The sequence below is a fragment of the Anabrus simplex genome, chromosome X (genome assembly GCF_040414725.1).
Source record: "Anabrus simplex isolate iqAnaSimp1 chromosome X, ASM4041472v1, whole genome shotgun sequence".
Taxonomy (NCBI): domain Eukaryota; kingdom Metazoa; phylum Arthropoda; class Insecta; order Orthoptera; family Tettigoniidae; genus Anabrus; species Anabrus simplex.
The window spans coordinates 47,187,383-47,205,756 of record NC_090279.1 but is presented as its reverse complement, the minus strand read 5'-3'; the positions used below and the strand labels follow the sequence as shown (position 1 = coordinate 47,205,756).

Below are 18,374 nucleotides of genomic sequence, written 5' to 3'. Positions count from 1 at the left end.
GAACAAACTTCGCAAACAGTCGGCGAACCCAAAGAAGCACAATTTGGTTGATTTCCATTCAGAGATTGCTTGGCTGAAATGAATGGTCAAATCCACAGCCTCCTTAGAGTAGAGTATGCGAAGTATATATTCTGCTAACTACCAAGTTCTAGCGCATCCGGTGACCATGTCGCGAACAAGCAGACTGCTTGTCTTGGGGCAAGCCGAATAGGAAGAAGGCAGATATAATTTAAATTGCTTGCCTAAGTCCCAGCGATAACACTAGAAATGTAAGTAATTGCTTCTGCTATGAGATACCTCACTGCTATTCCTTGTGCGTTCCTAAAGTCGTTAGTGGTTAGCACATGTAAAGCAGGTTTGAGTTTGATCAGTGCCTTCGTAATACACAGGACGTACTGTAGAAAGCGCGCCAAACCCATCAGGTGATCAATTGAGGCGAGCTAAGTGAATGTTACAAGTTGTATTTGCGATTGTAATTCATAAGGATTGGGAGGATTCTGTGGATAATTGTGATTGTTGAAAGGCATAACTTTACATTAATTTAAGTACTGTATATTGGATGTTTCTTCTTCAAACTTATCACATCAGAATTTACGTAGATACTGAGACAGTAGAGGAGCAAAGACAGTTCAACTCCCGGAAATGAGTCAGCACTTTCTTGCTGAGTCAGCAACCCAGGTCTAGTAGTGTAGGAATGTAGGTTCCAATGCAAGGTCATTAGTTATAGCAGGTGAGCAATGACGATTTGCGGATTTTGCATAAGAGAGCGACTCTAACCCTACATTCGCTATCTTGAAGGGCCTAACCTTACTCTAAAACCTAGTTGACCTTCCCGACGCCTAAGAGAGCGAGCCTACCCTCACAACCGCCAATTTGATAAGGGACTATCCATAGTTTTAAGCCATTTGCATCAGATGGCGGCTATACACAAGGTCTTTTAGAGAAAGCTAGCTGAGGGACCTACAGCGCAAGACAGCTTCTTATGAGACTCCATAGGAGCGCTTGCGCAGGATGGCAGCAGCTCTTATGAGACGACGTAAGGGCGCTTGCCCAAGATGGTGGCTGCACTTATGTGACGGCCTAGAAGCGCTTGCGCAAGATGGCGGCTGCTCTTTTGAGACGGCTTACAGGCGCTTGCGCAGGATGGCGGTTATACATAGCCTCTTATGAGACGGCCTATGGGCGCTTGCGCTAGATGGCGGCTGCTCTTATGAGAAGGCTTAGGGACGCTTGCGCAAGATGGCGGCTCTATATAGACGTCTTAGGGGCGCTTGTGGAAGATGGCGGCTATACACAAGCTCTTTTAGAGAAAGCTAGCTGAGGGACCTACTGCGCAAGATGGCGGCTGTACACAGGCTCTTAAGAGAAGGCCTATGGGCGATTGCGCAAAATGGCGGCTATACACAGGCTCTTATGGAGAAAGATGGCGGTCATGGTCGATTGCACAAGATGGCGGCTATACACTGGCTTCTTTGGAGAAAGATGACGGCTATGGGTGATTGCACAAGATGGCGGCTATACACGGGCTTCTTTGGAGAAAGATGACGGCTATGGGCGATTGCACAAGATGGCGGCTATACACGGACTTCTTTGGAGAAAGATGACGGCTATGTGTGATTGCACAAAATGGCGGCTATACACGAACTTCTTTGGAGAAAGATGACGGGTATGGGTCATTGCACAAGATGGCGGCTATACACGGACTTCTTTGGAGAAAGATAACGGCTATGGGTGATTGCACAAGATGGCGGCTATACACGGACTTCTTTGGAGAAAGATGACGGCTATGGGTGATTGCACAAGATGGCGGCTATACACGGGCTTCTTTGGAAAAAGATGACGGCTATGGGTGATTGCACAAGATGGCGGCTATACACGGACTTCTTTGGAGAAAGATGACGGCTATGGGTGATTGCACAAAATGGCGGCTATACACGGGCTTCTTTGGAGAAAGATGACGGCTATGGGTGATTGCACAAGATGGCGGCTATACACAGGCTCTTATGGAGAAAGATGGCGGTCATGGTCGATTGCACAAGATGGCGGCTATACACTGGCTTCTTTGGAGAAAGATGACGGCTATGGGTGAATGCACAAGATGGCGGCTATACACGGACTTCTTTGGAGAAAGATAACGGCTATGGGCGATTGCACAAGATGGCGGCTATACACGGACTTCTTTGGTGAAAGATGACGGCTATGGGTGATTGCACAAAATGGCGGCTATACACAGGCTCTTATGGAGAAAGATGGCGGTCATGGTGGATTGCACAAGATGGCGGCTATACACTGGCTTCTTTGGAGAAAGATGACGGCTATGGGCGATTGCACAAGCAGGCGGCTGTACATGGCCTCTTGTGGATAAAGATGACGGCTATGGGCGATTCCGCAAGATGACGATTATACATAGGCCCGGCTATACGTGGGCTCTGATAAGAATGTCTAGTGCCATAAGAAATAAATTAGTTACATTTAATTTCCTAGCAGTCGAACAAATTATCTGATAAACATGTAACTTGAAATTTGGGTTCGAAAATATACTATCTGAATGTGTTGGCATGAGTTATTAGCATGTAGCTCACGCGGAAAGTGAAATAAACAGTTCGGGTAGCGCTATAAGAAATACATTGCTTACATTTAAGCCCCTAGCAGTGGAATAAATTATCGCATAAAAATGTATTTGAAATATCGGTTCGGAAACATATAATTTCAATCTGTTAGCATAGGCTATAAGCTTGCAGCTTATGCAGGAGTGACATCAAACCGGACGCCTAGTGCCATAACAAATATATTGGTTACATTTAAGCCCCTAGCTGTCGAACAAATTATCGTAAAAACATGTAACATTAAATATCGGTTCGGAAACATATTACTTCACTGTGTTGGTATAGGTTACAAGCTTGTATCTCATGCAGGAGCGAAAACAAACAGAACGCCGGGAGCCATAAGAAATACATTGCTTACATTTAAGCCCCTGGCAGTCGAACAAATTATCGGATTAAAATGTAACTTGAAATTTCGGTTCGGATATATACTATTTGAATCTGTTGGCATGCGATATAAGCCTGTAGGTCATGCGTAAAGTGAAATAAGAAATGCATAACTTACATTTAAGCCCCTAGCATTCAAAAAATTATCGCATAAACATGTAACATGAAATATCGAATTGTTTCAAATTGCTCGTAGCTTTGGTTATAAACAAGAGCACGTAGAATTTCAAATTTCACACACCCACGTGCCTAAGGTAGCAAATAAAAGCACGTGGAATTTCAAATTTCGCGCACTCACGTGACTGAGGTAGCACCCATGAGGATTTAGCCCAGTCAAGATGCTCTTTTGTTTAAGGATGGCCTCTGACAGCTGTCAAAAAGCGCATGGAATTTCAAATTGCCCGCCACTACGTGTCTAAGGTATTAGCTATGCTCTCTAGTTTAAAGATGGCCGCTGAAAGCTGACAAAAGAGCACGTGGAATTTCAAATTGCCCGCCACCACGTTCCTAAGGTGGTAGCTATGAAGTTTAGTGCCGTAAATATGGCAGCACTGAGGTTAGCGAAGCGTGCTTACTTAAAGATGGCAGTTGTCAGCTTGACAGCAGTCAAAAAACCGCATGGCTTTGTTTACAAACTAGATCATGTGGTCGTGACGTCACGGTCACGTTGTCATGACGTCACGGGGTCAATGACCTTTTGCCGGGGTCAATGACCTCGGGTGCTGACGCCAAGTGTTTGGGATCCCCACTGCTCCACTACTCATTCATTCTGGTGCGTGTAGCATTTCATGGTTGTTTCCGGCCACCGCTCAGTCTACTATTTCGTGCCCTAATACCATCTTTGCTTCTTTTGGTCCTTGCTAAAATATAGTTTCCAATAATGCTAAGGCTTTCACATCCAACCTCTTCCGAAAAGTCTGTTTTGACCTGTCTATTTCACAATTTCTTCTTACTACCCTGAACCATCTCTGGCTGAGCGGGTTAATCGTAATCTTCGATCGGCATTGATTGCTTTTCACCATGAAGATCATTCCAGGTGGGATACTTCGTTGGATTGGTTACCTTTTGCTTTAAATTCAGCTGTTCATGAGTCACACAAGTTCACCCCTGCCTCGTCCGGCTCCACGGCTAAATGGTTAGCGTGCTGTCCTTTGGTCACAAGGGACCCGGGTGCGATTCCCGGCAGGGTCGGAAAATTTAACCATAATTGGTTAATTTCTCTGGCACAGGGGCTGGGTTTATGTGTCGTCTTCATCATTTAATCCTCATCACGACACGCAGGTCGCCCAGAGGTGTCACATCAAAAGACCTGCACCTGGCGAGGCGATCAAGTCCTCGGACACTCCTAGCACTAAAAGCCATACGCCATTTCATTTTACCCCTGCCTGTCTCAAGTTTGTTCCTGCCCACACCTCTCTCTAATCTTTGGTCACTTAAGGAAATAGATCCCGATATTATTAGAGATCTAAGGATAAAGGCCAAAAGTAACCTTAAAGCTTCTCGCGAAAAGGTTATGGAAAGGTATGATCGTGGAGGGAGGCCCACCAATTTAAAAGTCGGAGATAAGGTTATGGTAAAAATAAATTGTAGCTGCGGGTAAGCTTACCCCCAGATTTCATGGGCCATGTATTATTTTTGATTTCCTAACCCCTGTCTCCCTATTGGTCAGCAACTCAGCCACTGAGAGGATATTTAGGGTTGACCTTTCTCAAGTGCAACCAGTATAAACTCCACACAGGCAACTAAATCTTGTCAGTAAGAGAAGGTTATTTTTCTTTCAAAACAGTTTGGAATTTTAAAATAGGTAACTTTATATTGTAATATGGAGGCCTTCTGCCACGACCATGAGGAAATTATCTTGTAAACCTTCCCCTCTATTAAATATGTGCCTGTTTGCCATGTCCTGGTGGTCATTATCTAGCCCCCGTGTCCAAATTCCGGCCTACTGACACACTCATCCTCATTTATCTATATTATTTAATAGTTGAAATTTTGTTTTTTATCATTTCTACATATGATTGCAATATAAAAATCACTAATAGTGTTTCCTAAATATATTTTAATTTCTAATTTCTTTCAAATATTGAATATGTGACATTATGGTTTTCCCGATAAAGTAATGAATATGTAAGAACATTTTCAGAAATAAAAAATATACAAATAATGATGACGTTGATGATGATGATGGTGATGACGAATACAAAAAAACAAAAATGCTACATTGTTTTATTTTTAACTTTTTGTCTTATGAAAGGTGAATGTGGTATTAATGTTATGACTGAGTTTATTGGTTTAGCACCAAAAATGTATGCATATGTGACAGAAAATTCTCAATCTCTAATAAAGGCAAAAGGTGTACGTTCAATCCCAGGTAGCCATTTACAATTTCCACACTATCGTAATGTACTAGCATCTACAAATGCAGTTTCTTGTAGACAGATGAGAATACCATCACACATACATCATGTTTTTTTCTACTGAACAGAACAAATGTTCATTAATTCCATATGAAGATAAATGTCAGTGGAATAGTGATTCCCTTATGAATGTACCATAGGGGTACAAAGACGTATAGGTGTTGTTATGCCTTGATATTTTTATGTATATAGTATTCATGAATATTTCATTGTTGTAAATACAATAATTATGTGTAAAAGGGGGGAAATTATCTAAAAATATTATTACATCATCATTCATTTTAAAATTACATTTTCAATTTCTATAATCACGATGTAAAATTATAAAAAATATATTCTCTAGATTTTTTACATTTCTCCTTACCCGACCCCTCCTTATTCATCATGCTCTCTCTACTCCATGCTCACCAGATTGGTATTATAACAATAACGTAAGTATATCTGTAGCAAAAACGGGGTGAAAAACAAAATTAGGATTTAGCTTTAAAACTATGCACTGTGAGGAGAGGTCTTGGCAAAAGTGGAGTCGGGAACTTATTCACATGGCTAAGACCCGTCAACGTGATAGCAGTGAGGTTAGGGTTCGTTGCCCTTTTGAAAATTCCGAACACGTGGCTAAGTTCCGTCGAGATAACAGCTGTGAGGTTAGCGATACTTCGATAGGGAGGGGGGCATGTCGAGAAGGGCAGCTAGCCTTAAAATTAGGCTCCTCTGACCCCTTATGAAAATGCTGACGCCGATGTCATTGTTTTTGAGCCCGTCTTGCTCTACTATTAAACTATATTATTATTATTATTATTATTATTATTATTATTATTATTATTATTATTATTATTATTATTATTATTATTATTATTATTATTATTGTACGTTTGTTGTCTCCATATTCCTATTAATACATAATAATTATTTGTTGGGTAAACTGAAGAGAAAACCCCTCGAGCTTCGACCGTGCAAATCACACTTCAAACCTACTTAGATAAAATTACATAGACCTGACTTGTGAGATGTGATGCGATTACAGTTGGTAATGATCTCACCTGTTATATAAATACAACATATGTGAATATTTCATGATTAAAAAGTACATACATATTATGTCCTTGCATTGCACTGGTCGGACAGAGGAAACAGTTCACCTCTTTGCGTGACGTCATCGGAGCTACAGAACGGACTGTATATCGCGAAGGCAGCGGTTTGATGCACTTTGATATCAAGTACCTGTTAGATTAATTCCACGAACTGTATTACTGTGACTTGAAAGCTGGATTAAATTCGAATGGCGCATGCAAACATTTTGATTAAAAAGCCCTAAGAAACATGTATTTATAACATAAAATATTATTCATCCAACACAGAAGCACAACTATGCAGTTGAGAATATACGGTACCGTTATCATCCAATGTCCACTGGCGTTCTTGCGGCCATGCACGGACACGTCCAACTTAGAGCCCACAGACGATGCACAGTGATCTGCGCTCGCCAGTGTAACTGCTAGCATCAAGGGCAAGAGAACCTGGAAGAGGTACAGAGTTCAACAGTTAACTATTACTAAAATGACATTCTAAAGGAGGTCGTGACAGAAAATTTGGTACTTCAAGGCAGAACACTGATTTCGGCTTCATCTATCCATCCTCAGTCAAACAAACACATAACTTTAGATCTTCAGCCCAGTTTGAAAACTTTGATAGTCAGTTAACAAAATAGCGCGCAATATTTACCTGTGTAATGTAATCGTCTGTTTCCCGGTGCAGTTTTATGTGTTCTGACAGGATTCATGAACTTGATCCTAACTACTTGTTAATTATCATCATGAGAGCTTCATGAACTTTGTTCTAGGTAATTGTTAAAGTATCTGACCATTCCACGTCCCTTGCTATATTTCCTCCCTGTCGTGGCCTACATTTCTATAACGGAGTAAGACTACAGCCCCATCTAGTCCAAGTAACTATTGTGCGGAGAACTCGTCCTGTGGTAATTTCTCACTGAACACTGATTGCAATTACTTGCACGGGGCAGAGATCGTAAGGTGCAGAGATGATATTTACCAATACAATATATTCGGAATTGGATTTTCTTTCCTTTCTAACTATTTGAACGTGAACCAAGAAATGGAATTTCAACGCTCGAGAAATTTACAATAAGGAGCTCGAATGTTCTGATATTTAACAACATATCTGGGGGAGAGGACTCATGTCTGTCAGAGTCTGATGACCAGTAGGTTTCGGGGTATTATTAGGCTAGTCTTTACAAATGGAAAACTCATACTTCGCGTAAAGAAGCCATAGCTTCAGGAGCACATGTCATAGGTCAGGGATCGAACCCTGGTATCCAATCCATAAATTGTTTTGCAAACGATACACAGAATCGAAAGGAGCCGTAGCTTCTAGTTTTACATTAGACTGGGCTCGAACCCTCGATTCTAGTTCACAATGATTTTACAATACGCCTGTTTTCGGGGCTGTGTAATACATTATTCACAATTTTCTGACATCACAGACCCTTAACGCAGAAGGGGTATTTTACCCATGGGGTTAGTATTACCTGGTCACCCTCTCTATATTAAGGAAACCGATCACCAGAGAATAAGCCCTACATGTATTTTACAGAAATGCGGACACCCTAATAGTCGCATGCTTGCTATAAACATCGAAATCCTCCCGAGATTCACATATTTAATGTTCTGCCATACCTTGTTAATTAGCTCATGTTCGGGCTACTGCCTCGCCACACACAAGTCAATCACTACAAGAAACCTTAGCTCAAAAATTCACTCTTTAAATAGAGTAACAGCCGCTGTTTCTGGAAGGATACATTTTTATACATTTCGATTGGATAATCTATTTGATATCACATAATTTGATAGGCTGATGAAATTGTTGACAGATTTGATAACTTCTAAATGATTGAAAGAAAAACTGACTGGCGATAGCTTACCCAAGTTCCAAATACCAACTTCCATTCGGGTTGTTAATGTGCTTTCAACAACAACGAGCAGAACAAAATCGATGATAGGGACTCTTGTCTCAGAAAGGCAAATTACTTGAATATCTGACGGTTCAAGGTATTTCACACAGGTGACAGCATATACAACTTTACGAGGCCACAATATCGATACAGTGAACATAAATGCCAGTAATAACTACAACTTCTCCTGTATTATACTACCATACATCTTCTCTAAATGTGCCCATGTTGGACATAATTACCTATTTATCTCGGAGCACTTCCCCAGTTACTTGGCTGCTTGCATGAAGGAGCTATACCAAATTAATTCAGAGTCTCTATAGTATCCCCAGCTTGACATGTGGTGCGCGGAAGCTGAAGAAAATATTCTTTATAGTTATATTGGACACATCTTCAAAGTTTCAAACTGTTCTGATAGAAGAAAATTTGTGTTTAGGAAAATTCCTTTCCGTGAGGATCAACTAGCAGGGTTCAAGCAAGATACAGCAGATATTTTATATTCAGGAGGCCGGATGGACTGCATCGCTATTACCTTCGCAGGCGTATTAACAGGGCTGTACAAGTAAGAGAGGGCTGTTTGACTAGAATTGTTGCCTACATTTCAAGAAAGTAAAACCAGTGCAATAGAGCAGGTGGAGCATTATCTGGTCATATTATGATTAAGAGCGGATCCCGCAAGGCAGTTTTACTGAACGGCGGTGTTTTCTTGTATGTTAATTACTGTGTCGATGCTATGAAAATAGATCAAGTACCTAGCTGCGCTTTACACATCTCTTCATATAGTTATGGGTGTATTTAGGGGTCGCAGTAAGGATGTAAACCAGAGGCATATGAGTTGTTCGTAAGACACGTTCAGCGTGTGAGAGACTCACCAGGATTACTTTACTCAAGAACAACATGAAAAGATCCACAGGAGAGCAGCGCGATTTGCTCTGGGTGGCTTCCGACAAAGAGTAGTGTAATGAAAATATTGGAAACTTCGAGCTGGGAAGACTTGGGAGTAAGGGAACAAACAGCTGAGCTGTAATACGTCAACTCACGGACACTCATATTACACACACATAACTCTATACATGGACATTGTCAGGGATAGTGTTTTAAGTGTTATGCCTGCATGACCTAAGCGCCATCATAGTCCTGATTCTGTGGCCTCTTAGCACACTTTACACGCACATTCTTTGAGGAAGGAATACTGTAGAAATAAACTGACGACATGCAGCAGATCTTGTCGAAGGTGGTGTGAGGAAAGCCATCGTCAGAAGATTAGGAGCATTTGAAATGCGGGTCTACTCTATTGACCAGGATGAATAGAAATGTGCAGCTCCCCTACCATGGTCGTATCATTAGGGAAGATCAAGAAAAGAGGGGTCCTGCGAGATCCCGCACGTGTTGGCTGAGGAATCTTCGACTGTAGTTCAGCCAACAGCAAAACTAAGATCCAAAGTCCAATGACGGATGCTATCCAGTGTGGTACTAATAATTCCGGCAGACAGAGCGTCCAAAGAGACGGGAGGATAAACGTGGAACTGATCATTACTACATGCATTGAGTAATGTACTATTAATAAGGATTGTCCCTCTATAGCTCATGTGGAGAGACCGCACTTAACTGTATAGCTTGGTGCCTGCTGCAAATGAGCTCCTGAAAGCCTCTCTATAGCTCGTGTGGAGAGACCGCACTTAACTGTATAGCTTGGTGCCTGCTGCAAATGAGCTGCTGATAGCCTCTCTATAGCTCGTGTGGAGAGACCGCACTTAACTGTATAGCTTGGTGCCTGCTGCAAATGAGCTCCTGAAAGTCTCTCTTTGCTCTCCTCTATTGCTCGTGTGGAGAGACCGCACTTAACTGTATAGCTTGGTGCCTGCTGCAAATGAGCTCCTGAAAGTCTCTCTTTGCTCTCCTCTATTGCTCGTGTGGAGAGACCGCACTTAACTGAATAGCTTGGTGCCTACTGACCGCACTTAACTGTGTAGCTTGGTGCCTGCTCCAAATGAGCTCCTGAAAGTCTCTCTTTGCTCTCCTCTATTGCTCGTGTGGAGAGGCCGCACTTAACTGTATAGCTTGGTGCCTGCTGCAAATGAGCTCCTGAAAGTCTCTCTTTGCTCTCCTCTATTGCTCGTGTGGAGAGGCCGCACTTAACTGTATAGCTTGGTGCCTGCTGCAAATGAGCTCCTGAAAGTCTCTCTTTGCTCTCCTCTATTGCTCGTGTGGAGAGGCCGCACTTAACCGTATAGCTTGGTGCCTGCTGCAAATGAGCTCCTGAAAGTCTCTCTTTGCTCTCCTCTATTGCTCGTGTGGAGAGACCGCACTTAACTTGCTCTCCTTCGACTTATCTCCACCACTGACAGCTCACCCTTGTGTTACATCACGATCCCTTGTTTGAACATTCATCAATCACAAAATATCCCACTCAAATTCTGTGAAAATTCCACTGCTCTATAGAGATATTTCGTCCTTAAATTGCCCAGCTCCATGGCGAAATGGTTTTGTACAATAGGTACCGGGTCAGATTAGCTGCCGTGTCGAGATTTTAACCTAAATTGGTTAATCGGGGGCCGTGTGTTTGTGATGTCTTCTTAAGTAGGAGCCGCATCCCCGAGATTTTCAGGTCACCTATAAGACCTGCACCAGGCCTGCTCGGAGGATATTCGCCATTATTATTATTATTATTATTATTATTATTATTATTATTATTATTATTATTATTATTATTTGTCCAACCCATGTACCGTTTTCTCTACGGGGTCGTGTATGAGGTGAGATGAATCTGTCGTGGCGGTTTTGTTATGACCGAATGTCCTTTCTTATCAGAAATGTTAATGAGATGAAATATGATAGTTAGAGAGGAGAGGGTGAGAACCAGTGCCGGCACATAGCCTACGCCTACTCCTGTCGAATAGCAGCAAGGGGACTGCTCGTGGCTTAACGTCTCCATCCGACGGTCGAATCACCAGCAGCAGCGTCATATGCCCTCACCCCGCATGAGCACTGCGGATTCGTTTGGAATTTAATCAAGGCTTATCCAGTGATTAGAAATACAATACCAGCAATTCCCCTACCCTGCCGGCCAATATTCTGATTGTGAACTTTTTTCCACTAACGGGACTCGAACCGGGTAACCACGTTGTCAGAGCGTTTAGACTTCAACGCCCTAACGATCATGGCTACGAGGCGGTCTATTATTATTATTATTATTATTATTATTATTATTATTATTATTATTATTATTATTATTATTATTGTGAATTTCCACTCCAAGCCTGACATCAACTCTCCCTTGACCCCTTGTTATCAGCTACAGAGAAACAAACACTCACCAAGAGAAGCGACATCCTTACGAGTTCTGATAGTGGTATCTTTAGCTCTGGCTTGCTATTTATTTCATTGACTTGAGTGTTCAGAAAGTCCCGCATGCTGAATCCAGCCAGCTCGCTTGCCGACTGGATGACCTCTCCAACCTTCGACGTCATATTCCGATAACCGAGCAGAGATTTATCGCGCAAAAAAACTATCTGTGCGAGCCTGTAACAAAAAACTATGAATAAAGACCAGATTTTAACAAATCTCTTGTATTTTGTGACCAGAAATTCAATAATAAGGTAACAATTAGTTTATGTTTGGTTCGATAACTGTCTGGGCCTCCAGTTAGCTGAAGAGGAGATAGAAAAATATTCAATTCCGACATTCTTTCCCAAATTTACAGTTTTGTGGCCTTGTTAATGAGTTTTATAGTGCGGCTCAAAACAACATTTGTATCCTAAACCATCGGCGTCTTTGTCTGTGAAATAAGTTTTAGGTACGAGGGCGACCAAGTGCCATTGTTTGTAAGGTTGTCGACCACGAGAAGTTGGAGACTTGATTTCCTGTTTATGGAACATTGACTGGAAGAGGCATTAGTGGAATTTAATAGCGAATATTACACGTTAAACGGAAGGGCCCGTGATGACAGTCTTCAGTCGCATAAAACGGGAAGACCTAGGGCTGTAATAATGATATCAGTTGCTACGACAGACGTGAATACTTTCTTAAGCTTTCTGTACGTGTGTAAATCTTGACAGCAATTTCATATGTTTCAGTTAGACCGTTGTACTCGTGTTGCGGTTTAAATTCATTTTGTTCACATAAAAAATCACCCATGTGCCCGACGATGTCATTTCCGAGATTCTCGGCAAGGTTTTTGAGATACGACTGCCGCGTTTAAATGACAACAACCACAGCTACAGGGGAGGGTTCTGTTTATTATTATTATTGATACGGGGTTACCCGTGGAGCAGAAAGAGGTTAAAGAAGGTGCTGGGGTGAATGGGTCTAACTACAATGTCAAGAATTGAATTTAGAACTTAACTGAAGGTTATATTTTCAGAACTCAAAATTTAACAATCTTTATAGGTACAAGTAGCAAACATAAAACAAAATTGTGAAAAAATCCAAGATTCAGAACCTTGACAACTTGGGCGCTAGTTTTGAATACGCGCCGTTGAAGTGTACCTTGCGGTGCAGACTTTACATTTCCTGAGCTACGAGCTCAAATTTACAGAGCACAATTTTACTCAAGGGCAGAAATCCCCCAAAATTCATGGAGCACTTGCTCCCAAAATACAATGTCTAGCCTTCCAGAGGCACTCGTTACAATCACAAAATTGAACAAGAGCTAACAGGCTCTCAGTTTCTTCTAGCCTATTCAAGGCAATATCCGAAAATTACAATCACTCGCCATCAAGGTACACTTTACAAATTTGAAACAGGGTTATCTTGTACCCAACCTATTGGGCCTTTGCGGAAAAGAACAGGTTAAGTAAATGGCCCGAAACACAAAATGAATGGAGGCGTGTACTTGCACTCCTAGATATGAACTCTTAAAACCTAAAGGGCACTAGGCCGATGAAACAGGGGCTACTCCCAAACTACTGAGGTGACTCCTATAAGGATACATTAATGTCTTACGTAAAGGAAGAAAAACAGTTACAAAACGTAGTCACCTCAAACCAAGATGAAGGGGAGCTCGAGACGGTACATCGCTCTCTATCCCCGATTTACAGTCGAAGATTTTATGAAGTTTTTAGATTAGCCGGCAGAAAGTTACATTTTAGGAAAGAAGGTTACATAGTTAATGATCCGTAACTTTCCCTCGGGTTAAACTGCGGAGCTAGCACGAAAGAAAGATGTTATGTGGCCATTACCTGGTAGACGAACTGCTGCCTGATGAAAGAGGCCTCCCGCCTCCTGCTTTGACGCACACTCTTGGTAAGATGACAATCATTTGGCCAAGAGACGTGCAAAGCCACAGTTTATAAACCCTCAGGGAAGGTTCGAGATCTTTCACGGATGAACCCTGCCACACCCTCTCAATGTATTGGTCAATTTGAAAGATACACTCAAAATGGAAGAAGAAGATGAAGAAGAAGAAGAAGACTGTGATTGGTAGAAAATTAATTACAGAAATTAGTGATTGGTTGGACTAAAACTGGCGGAAAGAAAAGGTAAATATTGCCAACCCAAAACTAAATGACCATCAATCATTAAAAAAGTTATGAATACAAAACTTCTTTAAATCAAAATTCTTTCACTTCGCACCAGGGTGGATGATCATAGTTTTTTGGGTAGTGTCATCTAAGGGAGAATGTGCAAACTTCTTGATGAATGGCAAACAAAACAAGTAGAAATTCACACAGGTAAGGAAACTGCACAATAACAAATTTACATCATATTTTAGTGGTGACATCTTCTGAGTAAAGTTCTAAGTTGGTGTCGTTTCAGTTTCACTCTTTTCCAATAGAGGAGTTCATTTAGGCGCTAGTTTTGAATACGCGCCGTTGAGGTGTACCTCGCGGTACAGACTTCCACCCCCTCCAAATGTCCTTCCTTGGGGTGACACAGAAGAATTTTGAAAAATTATTTCCAGTTGAAGAAAATTTCTAAGTATTTTTGTTTTTGAAGTAGATAGTTGGAAACTTGTTTAACTTCAGTTTTAGAGTGTCCTTGTTGTTGTAGAATATTAACAACATGTTGACAGTTTTGAGGCTAGACCTGCCGCCGCTGCCGATACCCAGTTGAGGTCGCCCGGACCCCTCAAGCACCCTCAGATACACCTCTCCCGCTACTATGAGAGGGTAAGTCGTGGTGATGTTCGCCGCAGATTAGAAGTATATGTGCAGTCCCCAGATGAGTTGGCGGTAGTGTCATCGCACTTCGGCCTTTGCCGGGAGATGGACTCTGGCACGCCGTTCACAAGGAGCCTTCACGGGAGTGGAGAGGGCCCGTACCCCACTTCAGTCGTAGTACGGTGGCGAACAACTGAGGGGGCACTGAAACAGTAAGATCTCGGCGACAGAACTGTGTAGTAGTAGTAGTAGTATTTATTCACTCATTATGTTGTTTACATATTTACAGAACTCTGTGTCTTATACACATAACTCTTCTAATAACATTGTTACTTGAGAAAAATTAATCTTGTAACTAAACCACATATATTACAGAAATAGTAGGATTATTATTAACATAGTAATTCTTAAAATAAGTTGAACTTGTAACTACCTGTTGCACACATTAAATAAATTATTATTATTATTATTATTATTATTATTATTATTATTATTATTATTATTGTTGTTACGGTGTATTGTGGATGTGCAGAGGTGAAAGAAGGTGATGGGATGAACAGGTCTCAACTTACGAAATTAAAGTTAATTTAAAATTTAACAAAGGTTACATTTTCTTTTTGAGATCAAGAAATAACAAGTATAACAAGGTACACAGTAGCCTAGCAACAAATCGAGAATGTACAATAACAGTTGTTACAGGATTTGGGCTCCGAGACCCAGACACACAGTTCTAGAGCAATTAGCCCCACCTTTCCCAAATACACTGTTTGACAAGGGGCAGAAAACCCCAATCATGCCCAGGAGCACTTGCTCCCCATTAGTCAGTAAAGCCTGCTCGAGGCACACAGAAACCAACTTTAAGAAAGAGCAACCCGCTCTCAAAGTTCAAGCTTATCAAAGGCCACACCAAACTCCACATTCAAGCTGACCTCCAAGCACAAGAAAACAGGAGTAAAAATACCCAACCTACTGAGGCCTATTCCATAAAGAAACGGGACAATTACATGGTCTCCAAAATACCAACTTGAGACGAGGCGAAACTGCACTCCTAATACATTTCTATAAAACCTATTTGGCAAAAGGCCGCTTATGCAAGGGCTAATCCCATACTAAAGAGGTGACTTATATAAAAAAAACAATTCATTACATTAGGAAGGGAAGAAACCGTTGAGAAAACTAGGTCACCTCAAAACAATAGGAGAGGGAGCTCGAGAGGGTTAAGCACTCTCTATCCCAATATGAAGTTTAAAGAGATAGAATTTATACCAAGAGTCTTTTACCTTTTAGAGGAAAGTTACATGGTAAAGGTTTCGAACCTGCCCCGAGAGTTAAACTGCTGAGCTAGCAAGAAAAGAAGTTATTAAAAGGCCATTACCTTATTGATGAACTGCTGCCCGACGAAAGAGGCACTTCCCGCCCCCTGCTACATAATTACACTTTGAGAGATGTTACAGAAGTGGCACCGAGACCAGAAAAACAGCAGTTTATATACCCTCGCGGAAAATTCGAGACGTTTCATGAATGAGAACCCACACCCCCTCACTTTATTAGCTAGGGTTAAGCAACATATCCAAGTTGAAGGAGATACACCTGATTGGTCAAAAATTAATTAAAGAAATTCGGGATTGGCTAAATTCAAAACTGGCGGTACGAAAGGATTAACATTGCCAACTCAAACAATGACTGAAAGAAATTTAACAAAGAGCAAACTTATACATACTAAATTTCTTCAAAAAGAAAAGTTCCTTCACTTCGCACTAGGGTGCACAATTGTAGTTCTTAAGTAGTGCCATCTAGAAGAGAATGTTCACACTTCTTACTACAGAGAAAACAAAAATAAATCGAAAAAGACACAGTTCAGAACGCTTCAAAATTTACAATAGCGACATCTTCTGATAAATCGTAGAATTAATGTGTACCGCCCAGTACAGACCTCCCCCCCCCCAAAAAAAAAGACCCTCCAAGGGGTAACACAGAAGAACAGAAACTTTTGTTTTAAAATAAGGTCCAAGTTATGCTGTTGAAATAGAAATTAATTGCAGAAGGATTTACAAACAAGTTTTCTTAGATTGGTTTGATCCAGTTTCAAAATTCTTTGTCGTAACTTTTGATGTAATGTCTTTATGCTTGTAGTAGTTGAATTCAGAAGGAAAACTTTTAATTTTTGAAAGGAACACAAAATTTTCTAAGTCCACCAAATATAGTAGTTGCATCCAAAAATGTAGTAGTTGTTGATATGAAAAGTCCATGTGGCTGATTAAGTACATTCTATGTTGATTAAGGTTGACTACCCGACTAGCCGCCGCTGCTTGTGTCCAAAGGAGGCCGCTCGGACCCTTCAAGTACCCTGAGATACCGCTCGCCCGCACTATGAGAGGAGTAGTGGTGTTGAAGCACGCCGCTCCCGCGGCGAACGTTAACAGGCCTCGGGCAAGTTGCAGGTTGTGCGCCGCGCATCAGCCTTGGCCGGGAGGAGGGCTCCGGCTCGCCGTACATTGGTTGGCCTCACTGGAGAGGGGCGGGCCCTTAACCCACCTCAGTGGCGGTACGGCGCCGCGCGGCTGCGGGGGCACTGAAACATTAAAGTCTCGGCGACAGAATTTTGTTGGACCAGACTGATTTAAGGGTACAGTCTTTGTGGTGAGGTTGAGGGGCCAGCGGCGTGGAAGTTTGTTTTCCATTTCACTTAGCCACTGTTTTGGTATGAGCAGGAGACGGGAGCATTTTAATGGCCATGGCAAGGACAGGATGGCAGTTTAACTGTTCGGGGAAGGTTTTACAATAAATATTTAAATACAAAGAACCTGATTCCAAGGGCAGAAAGCCTCAAAATGGAACCCCCCAAAAAATATATAACCTTCCCAGTACTATCAAAATGTTAAAACAAATATAAAATCAGCTACGTTAGTACGGAAGTTACACAGGTTTCACCTGCGACAGGTGAACCCTAAATATCCTCTCGGTGGCTGGATTGCTTAGTAACAACGTCACCGGGGTAAGGAAATCTAAAATTATCCACGGCCCATGAAATCTGGGGGCAAGCTTGCCCGCGGGTACAAAGTTCTTGACCATAACCTGGTCACCTACCTTCAGATTGGTGGGTCTCCGTCCACGATCATATCTTTCCCTGACCTTTCCATGAGACACCTTAAGATTGGCTTTAGCCTTCTTCCAAAGATCTTTAATATTATTTGGATCTATTGTCTCAGGCAGAATATCACTCAGAGACCAGAGGTTAGAGCGCGGCGAGGTGGGAACAAACTTCAACATCAAAGAAGCTGGAGTAAACTTATGCGATTCATGAACCGCCGAATTCAAGGCAAAAGCCAACCAATGCAGGGACGTGTCCCATCTAGAATGATCTTCATGATGATAGGCAATCAGCGCCGACCTCAGATTACGATTAACTCGCTCAGCCAGAGATGGTTGAGGATAATAAGCAGAAGTAGTCACATGCGAGATGGCTAGATCAAAACAAAGTTTACGGAAAAGATTTGAAGTGAAAGCTTTAGCATTGTCGGACACGATATATTGACAAGGACCAAAAGACGCAAAGATAGAATTTAAACAGGAAATGGTGGATTGGGTGGTAGCCAGCTTAGTTGGAAATAACCAAGAAAATCTTGTAAAACCATCTACACATACAAGGATGAACTTATTGGCATTCCCCTTTGACTGGGGGAAGGGTCCTACTTAATCGATGTAGAGACGTTCCATGGGGCGCGACGCTTGATAAGAAGACAAAAGGCCTACCTTGGTGGACATGGTTGGTTTACTAAGCAAACAAGATTTACAAGCTTTAACTAGTTCACGAATTTCACCGTCCATACCCTTCCAGATAAACATTTAACGGATTTTTTTTGCTAGGGGCTTTACGTCGCACCGACACACATAGGTC

General features: G+C 41.8%; 1 protein-coding gene across 1 annotated transcript in view; it reads right to left on the bottom strand.

Annotated features, from left to right (window-relative positions):
* The window catches only part of LOC137503087 (hemolymph lipopolysaccharide-binding protein-like), a 39,932-nt gene extending 28,222 nt beyond the window's left edge, over positions 1-11,710 (bottom strand). The window contains exons 1-2 of the mRNA XM_068230537.1: positions 11,693-11,710; positions 6,799-6,924 (exon numbers count right to left, since the gene is read on the bottom strand). Coding sequence (XP_068086638.1) covers positions 6,799-6,924; positions 11,693-11,707 — 141 coding nt within the window. The 5' untranslated portion in view covers positions 11,708-11,710. The remainder of the gene's footprint in view (positions 1-6,798; positions 6,925-11,692) is intronic.
* Between the last annotated feature and the right edge of the window lie 6,664 nt (positions 11,711-18,374).